The sequence below is a fragment of the Eufriesea mexicana genome, unplaced genomic scaffold (assembly GCF_001483705.2).
Source record: "Eufriesea mexicana isolate 0111107269 unplaced genomic scaffold, ASM148370v2 scaffold2021, whole genome shotgun sequence".
Classification (NCBI taxonomy): Eukaryota; Metazoa; Arthropoda; class Insecta; order Hymenoptera; family Apidae; genus Eufriesea; species Eufriesea mexicana.
In genome coordinates this window covers 687,440-698,399 of record NW_016910121.1, presented here as the reverse complement: position 1 = coordinate 698,399, position 10,960 = coordinate 687,440, and the positions used below count along the sequence as shown (strand labels likewise).

At 36.5% G+C, this 10,960-nt stretch overlaps 1 protein-coding gene across 2 annotated transcripts; it reads left to right on the top strand.

Annotated features, from left to right (window-relative positions):
• The first annotated feature begins 7,053 nt into the window (after nt 1-7,053).
• LOC108549443 (uncharacterized) lies at nt 7,054-10,083 on the top strand. Of its 2 annotated transcripts, XR_001890322.1 has the most exons (3): nt 7,054-7,132; nt 9,179-9,536; nt 9,631-10,083. XR_001890322.1 is itself a non-coding variant. In XM_017902813.1 (2 exons), exons 1-2 carry the CDS (start codon nt 9,479-9,481, stop codon nt 9,936-9,938), a joined length of 366 nt encoding a protein of 121 aa, XP_017758302.1. In that variant the 5' UTR covers nt 8,773-9,478; the 3' UTR covers nt 9,939-10,083. The 2 variants fall into 2 exon arrangements, 1 of the variants encoding a protein (XP_017758302.1); XM_017902813.1 differs by lacking the exon at nt 7,054-7,132 and having other exon boundaries at nt 8,773-9,536.
• The last annotated feature ends 877 nt before the right edge of the window (nt 10,084-10,960 follow it).

The window sequence follows — 10,960 nt, the reverse complement described above, 5'->3', positions numbered from 1 at the left end:
GGTGCATTGATCTCAGAGATCGGAGTCGTGTAATTAACTCGTTATATCTATCCCTTGCAACCCAGCATTACGTAACGCTTCTTTCTCTCTTCCTCCGTCTCCGTTCCTCGCTCCGTCCCTTTTAATTTCTCTCCCCGTCTTCCTCATCTTTCTTCTCCTTTTCTTTGATTTTCTTCCCTCTCTACGCCACTGGACTTCCCCCACCAGGGCTTCGCGGCTTTGTGCCTCTTCGTCTCTCGGTTTCACGCGTTCCTTCGTTCCAACGACGATCTTACCGACGAAAGAACGCGTTGCCTTATGTTTTTCTTATTGCGTTTTTCCGTTCGCGTTTCGAGGGCAAATTTGATGCACGTTCTCGATAAAAGGATTTCTTCAAGATGGTGGAGGATGAATGTTTCTTTTGCTCTGTTTCGTTCTGGTTGCTTGTAAGATTTCTTTTCGAAGTTGCTTCTTCCCCGTTGCACTGCGGTGAGAAGTAACAGATACAGTGATTACGTTGGACAGTGTTCAGAAGAGGAATGGGGGTTGACGTCCCATACCAAAATTTAAAAAATCTAACGTTTTTAACTATTTTTTTTAGCGCTAAATTTGAAAAAGGCACAGAAAATCGATAACTTAACTTTGAAGTGCTGTCAAAACTTTTCTCTTCGATGTTTCTACACACTTTTGGTACCGATGATAGTCACGTTCATACTGCACAAAATAGATGTTTGTTTGTCCATTTCAGAGAAGGAGAACAGCCGGAATGGTGGCAACCGTGTAAGCATGTCCAATTGAACGGACATTACTAAAGCAGCTGCATCTCCGACAATTTTTCATATTTTTTCATGAAAAAAATAGTGTATACTCCTTAAATATGGGTTAAAACTATGCCATAAATTCCAACACGATAACGTTTTTATGATTCTTAAAAAAAAATCCCAAATCGTACCTAAAAAATTGACCTCTAGACTAGAATACCTCCTTAAGTATTTTCAGATGGGTATAGCCACATGAAATATTTTAATCTGAAAATTTGGAATATTACAATTTTCGAGTTCGAGATACTTGGATATCCGATTTAAAATATTAAATTGCAGGAATTTGAAATACTTACATTTAAAAATATGGAATATTACACGTTTTAAGTTTAAATACGTGAAATACTAACATTTTGAGGTTAGAAATGGTGGGATATTGATTTTTGAAACATTTAAATCTTCCAAATTGGGAACAAAATTGCACAGGCAAGTTTCACGGATTAATCATAAAACAGATACGTTTCTGCTTCAGGGCCGTGCCATAAAATTTTATCCCAACATCAAAAACTCCATAACGTATATGGCTACCTATAAAGTTGAAAATAATACTCCAGATTCGATCAATTTTTCTTCACTTTTTCTCTCGAGTTATCTCACCAAAGACTTAAGAAAGAGCAATTCAATTCCAACAAATTACTCGATCGATTAATGCACTTCCGTTAGTCGCCTTTTCATTCCTAAAAGCTTTCACAGCAGAATTTCTTTTTTTTCACTCTTCCTTTTCCAGCTCGAGAATGAAAGGAACTCTAAAATCGCTAAAAACACTTGCCCTTGAATAATTTCGTGAAAAGAACCCGGCACAATTACCCCGGTAGCAACGATAAAATTCTTTCTCTTTTGTTGGAACAGAATTTCCAGATTACACCTATTACGAATAGCTTTCTCGGAGAGCGTTCGAAATAACTCAATTAACAGCTAATAGGAATTTATTCTACTTCAACGTTCTTAAGAATAAAAGAGAAAGTCAGAAGATACCAAAATTCCTGTCTATTTCTAAAAATCCTTCACACTTTGACTGCCACGCGTTTTTTAAGTAAAATAAAATTTATTGAATTAAAATAAATTGAATAAAATTTCCATTATTCTTAGGATATAATGATAAATTATTAAACAATATGGCAGGAAAAGATGGTGCAAGTTATCAATGTCTTTTGTTCAAAGTTCTCTACTTATTTAAGTTGTTCAAATTTTCAAAGAAGGATTAAAATAAAACAAATATGAATTTAAAGAATTAGTCAGCATGGCAGTCAACGTGTTAAAGATGTTTCAGGGACCTAATAAAATGAAGTATTCATACTAAAATTAGCAACTAAGTATAGTATACATGCTAATAATTGAAATGATTTAATGTAAATAATTAACTATATATAACTAAAGTCTGTCAATTGTAACAAAATTAATATTATAATTAATATTAATAATATAATAATAATTTAATTTTGCTAGAAGCCTTTGCTAAATTTTATGTGACCAAAAACAGGACAAAAATCTGAAATCAACTATTTTTGCTTATTTGAAACGGTACTGAGTATAATATTTTAATAAAAGTCAATATTAATTCCCTAGTTTTAGTATAGTAATAATAGTATACCTGCCTAGTAACAATAGTATGGTAAAGAGTAAATAATTCCCTAGTATTAGCACAGTAGCAATAATACACTTCCTTAGTAACAATATAATAATAAATAATTCCCTAATCTTAGTATAGTAGTAACAGTATAACTCTCTAGTAACAATAATATGGTAAATAGTAAATAATTCCCTAAATCCTACACCACCAACCAATGATGCATACCTAACAACAATACAAACAAAATCAACGCCAATCAAAGTACAATACTATAATAAAAACAAGTAACAACACTAACTATACTTCCATCGAATTTCACCGAAAATATCAGCACACATGAAATAATAAAAAAATTCTTTCATCCATTCTGACCACTCTGATACACCCATCGCTAGGAGCCTAAGGGAGCTCATCTACCCACAGGCATTCCAACTAGGAAAAGCTTCCCCATGCTTGTCAGAGACAAGAACGAGCCAGCACAGCGGCTCTGAAACCAGAAAATCCCCAGCAACGCGAGGAATCCGGCGAAAAAATCGGCAGATGAACCGGCGCCGAGAGCAGCGGGCATTATTCTCGCGTCTCCTTTGACGAGGACGCGATAAATCCTTTAGGAGGTTCCTCCTCCGCGAGTCCTCGTCCCTCCTTCAGGTGTTTCCTGCTCGTATCCCCTGGTTTGTCTATATTTCACCTGGCAGGATTTACGTATGGTCGCCGGCACCGTCGCCAGTGTTGTCGTTCGATGACCGGTCTCGCGGTTGCTCGCAGCTGCAGCTGCAGTTTCCTGGATCCCCGGCACCCGAACGATCGGCGGCCAACTCTCCTTCCCTCTCTTACTCACTCTCTCTCTCTCTCTCTCTCTCTCTCACGCTCGCTTCCTCCGACCATCGCTGCCTCTCTGTCTCCGGGCGCGGGTCTACGTGTGCTCTCGTACCTACGTAGCACAGGTATGCGCTCACACAGGCGAAACATGTAGAACCAGTCCGTGACGTCACGTGAAGGACCCACCGTGAACACGAGATCGTCCTGATTTCCGGGTTCGGCTCCCGTGCCACGAACGTGTGCCACGACGTCGATTTATTAAATGCAGACCCGCGAGAGGAGGCTCACCTCACGCGGCACACACTTGGCCAGCCTATACTCGAGTTAGGCTAAACGCTGACCCTCGTGTACCTGTCGCGACGATGACAAAGTCGTTAAGAGGACACGGTGAATGGTACACACTGGGCTCGAGAGATACGCGTACAGCACGCGTTAAGAGAGTGTGTTGCTTGGGATCATCTTAGGTAGTTGGAGATGGGGGAAGGACTGGGGTTTGGGAGGAACTTGGACTTTAGACAGAGAGAGAGAGAGAGAGAGAGAGAGTATTTTTGAACGAGGATGTTACATTTTATAGCACAATAAATTATTAGAATTACTTCGAATTCGTATAATAAATTAGACTGCTCTGAGAGGAACTTGGAGTGTCTGGTAGAGGAATTGGAGAATTGCTGCATTTCTGTTTAAGAATATATGAGTTTCTAAAGATGGTTTAGACAGAGCGAGGGGGAGGGGGGAGAGTATTTTTGAAGGTGGATGTTACATTGTGTATCACAATAGACTGCTAAAGATACTTCGAAGACTACTTACAAAATCCTAAGTACTTAGGGGCTTGACAAAAATGAAAATTCACCTTCAATCCGATCTTCAGCGATGAAGAAAAATTTTCATAGCTATGCGAAAGCGTTCAAGGAGTTATGCAGATTTAAACACTCGAATAATCCTCGAGTGCCATTCAAACTCTCATCCAGTCATAGTGGAACCCTCGACAGTCTTTCACAAAAAAGCGACACACCTGCAAACGTTTAAAAACCAACCTGTTACACAGGCCTAACCTCAATTTTCTAATTAACCAGAAACAATATGATCACCTTTACGCTTACCCAAAATAAACACTCGACTACCGTCTGAATACAAATTAAATCGTTACGCAGATCCCTTCAGACAGCTTTGTAAATCGAGAGACCGATACTAAAATTGGATTAAACGTGTATAAATATGTAAACACGGTACACTTTGAATGGCCGCCAATTTATCATGTATTATTCCTCGTGTATTCATATATTCATACATGCATTACCATAAATTATAGGTAATACGAGCCTGATTCGGTCTCTGCATGATGTTATATAGATGCACGAAGGAATTTTATACCTTTTGACAGCTCTGCAGCTTGAGGTCTGTATCGTTTTAAACTGGACGTCGCCTCCGAGTTTAATTAGGAGCACCATAATGGCGGCTCGGCTCTCGCTTGCACCGTCCTGGTATAGTACGTTCGAGGAAAGAAGGCACAACGTGTTTACATCCTCACGGCTAATTAATTCCGCTGACACTTCCTTGATCACAGGCAGACACTGCTATTGGCCGAAAACGGCGAGGAAGATCATCGGTCATTGATGACTAACCCTTATGGATACTACAATTAAATGACGAAAATCATCGGTCAACTCGAATTTTAAAGTTTTAACGCTAGATTCGGAGTCAGAGATCCGAGAAACGAGACACAGTCAACATTTACAAGAATCCTCGCACTTTTTGAATTTGGCCAGTTTTTAGGGCCTCCTGGCCCACTGTGCGATGGAAAAAAACATGAATTGATGCGTCGCACAGTGGTCCATTTTCAATAACTACTCAGCCGACGTGCTCTTTCTGCCGAGTTTTAAAGCGGGTTAAATCATTTAGCATTTATTTAGGGATCTGGCCGTGTTACAAATCAGTCGGCATTAACACGTAAGGGACATCATGACAAAAAGCAAATCGATAAAAGCGATTAAGTTAATTGACGCAAATCAATTGGAAATACAATTACCGTAAGCGAAATGCAATCAGTCAGTGTTCTGCGAGAAGTAAACGCGAGACTCGACAATAATTTTCGGATTTAGCAATTGGATCTACGAATCCGCGAAGATATCAACATGAGAAGAGTTACACTGAATGTGATTTTTATGAAGAGTTCTATTGTACGGTGGAAAAAAAATTTTCTACGAAATTTTTATTAATGATATACAATTTCTATTTTACTCACTTGTGTTAACCTGTATGGCGATCTTCGGTTTATTAACTTTCAACGTTCGATACCAGTGCAAAGTAAAAGCACATGAAATCACGAGAATCACAGAAAGTTGTCCCAGGGGGCATCAGTCGATGCCGGAACCTTGGAATGTCACAGTCAATCGTGCAAAATCCGACCATTATCCGGAGTTACGTTAATTAATCCTCGCTAACCCGTTTGACTCAGCGCATTACGTAAATCGGATAGAACGGGAGTCGATTTCAATTTAAAAAGGAACTTTCACAGCGCGACAATGGCGGCATGGTGCGAAACCCCCCTCCCGCCGCTTGTGTAATCTCCTAACGATTAGGCGATAACGTAAAGGCGCATTTATACTTGGCGTGTATTCTCCTATTGTATCACACCGTTGAATATCATCCAGTGAAGCGATACGATGTAACAATTCACGATTCTTTACCATATCAACAATGAATATCTGTATTTAAAATGGATGATATACAGGGTGTCCTTAATATCGTGGTATAAGCAACCGGTAGTAATTTTAGATGAAAAAATAAATCGAAAGAAAAGAATCAAGTCCAATAAGTCGAAACTCACATTTAGTATACAAGTATACTGTATTATTAGTACACCAATACACTGACGAATTTTTATATTTTTCTCAAAAACCAAAATCTTAATTGAAAAAATGTGATTCTATTTTTTATTATTTTCGGAAATCGTTGACGATAGTTTATGGAAAGGTAAACCATATACTTTTAAATATTCGAAATATTCAGGAGAAATTAATAATGATATTATTTAAAGAATTATTATTTAAATAATAAAGAGTTGAAAATTTGTTCTGCTTTACTCGTTGACAATATACCTCCAATTATAAACTACAGATGGCCCTAAGTATCAACGACATCACGGGATATTTTGGCCATCTATCGGGGTCGTAGCTAGATACAATAATTTACGACATAGCTATAACACTCGACTATAGTCTTGACGACACACGCGAAGACCACTTGGACGTTCGCGAGAAAAATAAGCAAACAAAGACAAATCGAGCAATACAGCAGTCCCTACCTAGCCAGCTTAAAAATATTTGAATTAATGTTCTTCAATACGAGGACGAAAAACAGAAAAACAACGTATTATCGTCAAAATTTTCAAAAGAAGGTAATTTTCTTATTTAAAAACAGTACAAATATTATGAACAATCTAATGTGTTTTTTGAACTACCCTTTCTACCTATAACTTCCATTTTTGATATAAAAGGTTATGTCGTAATGCTTTTGTACTAGCACATGGAAAGATGATTTATTAAAACAACACTAGAAAAGCAGTCAAGGTCTCAATAAAATAAAGGAAGGAAAAGAAGAATGTTAAGAAAGTACGGAGATCGTAAAGCTACAGAATCGATACACTTGCTTATCCATGCAACTGCGCGACAGTGGTCGACACAAATGCATGTAAGATTTAGACGCACCTTAACCGTTTGACTGTCAGAATTCACACTGTTTCTATATTGAAAAATGCCACTAGATCTCGCCACAACACACGTTTGAACTCATACCGTAGCGCCCTCGCAGTCGTACTGATCCTCCAAGTAAATAAAGCGTCCTCGCGCCGCCTGGTGTTTTCCAGCGTAAACTACATTGAACGTGATCGTATCGCTCGATAGTTTTCCATAACATTTTTTCGGTGTCTCTGACTCTCCCAATGGTAAGTAATCTCGCGTTAATTTGCTGCGCGAGTTTCTTATCTACCTTCAGGATACAGTAGCATTTATCAGAAACTGAAAAGAAAAACGAGAAGAGGAAGAGTGTCATAAGTGTTCGCGCAGTATTTTGTCGCCACGTGCATTGTTTGCCAGGTGAATCGGGCTGGACGAAGGGGGTAAACGGCTAATTCTAGTTGGCCGTAAAAGCTCGGCTTTATAGTAGAAAGAGTGAAGGGAAGGGGAACGAGTGAATCCGGACATTTCTTGACGTCTGAGCTCGGAAGACGAAACACTCTGCCCGGGGAAACATGGCGGTGTCTAGCCAGCTGAAACGAGTTGATTTATCATTTACAGATGTTTCTCTCCTTCATGAAGAAATTGTTTATTTGACAATCGGTGAGAGGTTTTGAGTTCTATATTACTGTTACGAATCGAGATACGAAACACGCAAGCGAATTAATCGCGTAATTAAATCAGCTGGTAGGTTATGTGGACAATGATTTCTTTTCTGATAGCACCTCTTCCATTAGGGGAATTTTATTGCTTTTTAATTACCACAATCGTGTTTTATATTGGTCTTTTAATATTTATCATGTAAGGAATAATAAGTAAGCGTGGTAAAAATTACCTTAACCTTTTTCATCATGAGTTATTCTAAGAGATTTTATCCAGATACATAGTTTAATCTTTTAGTAGTTTTTGAGGTTAAAAATAAAAGTTAATCATTGTAAGGCTCACGTGTTCGGCTGTTAACTAATGTTTGTGTTATAAATTTTAATTGAATGTGATTTGTTAGTTTCTTGTGTACATATTTAGTTAATGTATGGTGAGGTGTCTAAATAGGTTAGCTATAACGAGTTAGATTCATTGCAATGAAAAGGATGCAGATGTATCGCGTTTAGCATAGACAAGATGAATTAAATCGGTTTTAACATTTAATAATACCTAGCCAAGGAGTGCCTCTGATCGAAAAATGTCTATTGATAGAAGCTAACCTATTAGAGTCCAGGATATTATTACAACTCGACGTTCAGCAGTCTATAGTTTTCGTATATTTCCATAATACTGATCGTGAATTATACATTTTTCGCGAACCTGAATCGCGGAATTTAAAACATACGTATAAATTTTTTAATATTTTTAAGCTGCATAAGTCGATTACTAATAAATTTATAATTTCTGAATTTTTTTTTTGTAATTCGTGTTAAATAACCTAAAAATTGGTTACGTGTATTTCTACTCTTTACAAATTCAATTTTGTGATTTAACCCTCAATTTAACCCTCTATAATTTTAATTATGTGACCTCAGCATTGTACATAGATTTTCCAAGTTAACAAATTATTTAGTTTTTTAACTTTTTTAATTCCTTAGATTAATCTCTAGAATTCGACACACAGATTTATCTACGTTTCCCAAGTTCCTAAATTTCTAACTTTCTAACGTTTTATAGAATTTTTGAATTTCTTATTTCTGTACTGCTTTGTTTCATCGTTGCTTTATCACTACGCAATTCATTCGTATCGACCATTAGTACTTACATGTTCCATTAGTACTCAGGACTGTAATCAATCGTAACCTTTTCCATCACGAACAAAGAGAAATCCAGTTCTAGATCTTAACTCACTCTTAGTCTTGCTTTTTACATACTTTCTCGGTTTCGTTTCTCTGACAGCTGTCTGAGCATTGATTAACCTTTTGACTCCGTGTCATTCGAATGCGAGATACTTTATTGTGCACAACCTTAAGGTACATGTACAGCTTAAAAGGTCTATCGTGTACAGAAATTATATAATCATCAAACGAGTCCAGTTATCACAGATGCAAAACACGACACGTTAATAGCGGAGGATAAGGCGAATAACATCGACGACTATTATCGAGCTCTCAACTCTCAATTCAGATATATAGGGTGTCCTAAAATTCACTTAAATAATTGTGATAGAAAACACAAGTTTTTTGAAACACAGGTTTCAAGATCAAAATTCATTATTATCTTGGATTAGCCAATTTTAAACACTGTTATTAACCCTGACAAATTTCCACCAGCTCCTATAGATAGGAACAGCAGAGATTCTATCAAAGGCTCAGCACCATGAAAACGAATGAAGAATATCTAATCCAAGTATAGAAATCTGAGCAGAAATTTGAACGATGTTTACAACTTGTCAGAACTGAGCTGCAATCACTTACCCCCTCCACTTCACTTAACCTCTACATCAATTTCTTCTGAAGCCACGTACACAAAGCCGTCGATTACGTTAGCCAGATACCCTAAAACGCGTACTCGGAATCGAGATCACGAACAGAACAAAAGGATCAACGAGGTATAAAGGAAAAAAGGGAGTTATGGAAATCGCCCTAACACGCTCGGTATATCCTTCGCTTGCAAAATTTAATGCCACTGGTAAGAACGAACCGAGTTAATTAATTATATTAAGTTAATTTTTATAAAGAAATTTACACGATTTTGTTGTTTATTAATCACTTCTCTGGCGCAGATTATCGCATCGAGGTTTGCTTTATCCATGGATTGCACGGTGGTCTCGGAATTTTGGATGCTTCTTGCATACAGTCGTTTGATAACGTATTATTAATAAACGCGATACGCAGAGATAATGTTGCAGACGGAAAGCGAGGAATGATAGAGGATTTTCTTTATTCTTTTTTTTTGCTATTGGTCAGTCAAGGCATAGTATTTGTAATGAAAACGGGTTTTTTTTATGATTTCAGAGCTATTTTAACGTTGCCTTACTTTCACTTCGAGTTATTTAAGGAGATCAGTGTTCAATCGCTATGGAGTGATTAGGTTATGAAGAAATATATTTAATGGAGTCATGTAGACATAGGAATAATCTGAGAGTGGAAAAGGGAAGGACGGTGAATTGAGTATGATCTTATACTTACTGGGTATCACCTTGAGTATACAAAGTGGAACGTTAACAATTTTTAAAGCTAGGTGGAAAATTGAATTGCGAGTAACAGCATAGTTGTATATGTATTTTGCAACTTTGTATATTTTATGTAGTATATGATGTCAATATACTTGTATAGTAGTTACTTCAGTTGTTTAATTTATTTGTTCACATGGTATAAGTATTTATTAATATTGTAAATTAAATAATATATATCCATAAACCTCCATCTCGAGTTAGTTAATTGAGAATGAAAGTTTATTGCTACATATTATTTAATTAATATCGCTATATAAGAGATTTATACACTATAAATATCTACATATGAATTGTCATAATATATTTGGATAGTATAATACTACATGAATATACAGTACTATACAACTATAATTCAACTATTAATATATAATTAACTAATATTAATGTATAAAGTACAGTATAGTATATTATAATTATATTACAATATAATATAAATATATTTTAATATATTAATATATGTATATAGAATTGTACCATATATTAATATGCAATAAGTATTTATGTAATAATATATGAAAGTACATAGATATATATTACTCAGTATAATTATATATATATGGTATAAGTATTTACATAATAGCAAACTAAAATATCTCTCATTAATATTTTGCTCACTTTCCTTAGCCCCTCGAAAATTTAAATTGCTATATTATATCCGTCCTGCGTTGCATAAGTACGAAAAACAAGAAAAAAGGCATTTGTTCTTACCCGTACCAGATCCAAAACAAAAATTGAGGTACATTTATGCAGCGTTTCCTGGTAACTCGTATCATTGAACAATTACTACGAGCAACTCTCACTTCGAGACCCACAAGCTGCACCGTACGCAATAATACAACAAACCGTAATATACAACACGATATATCAAGCACCAAAT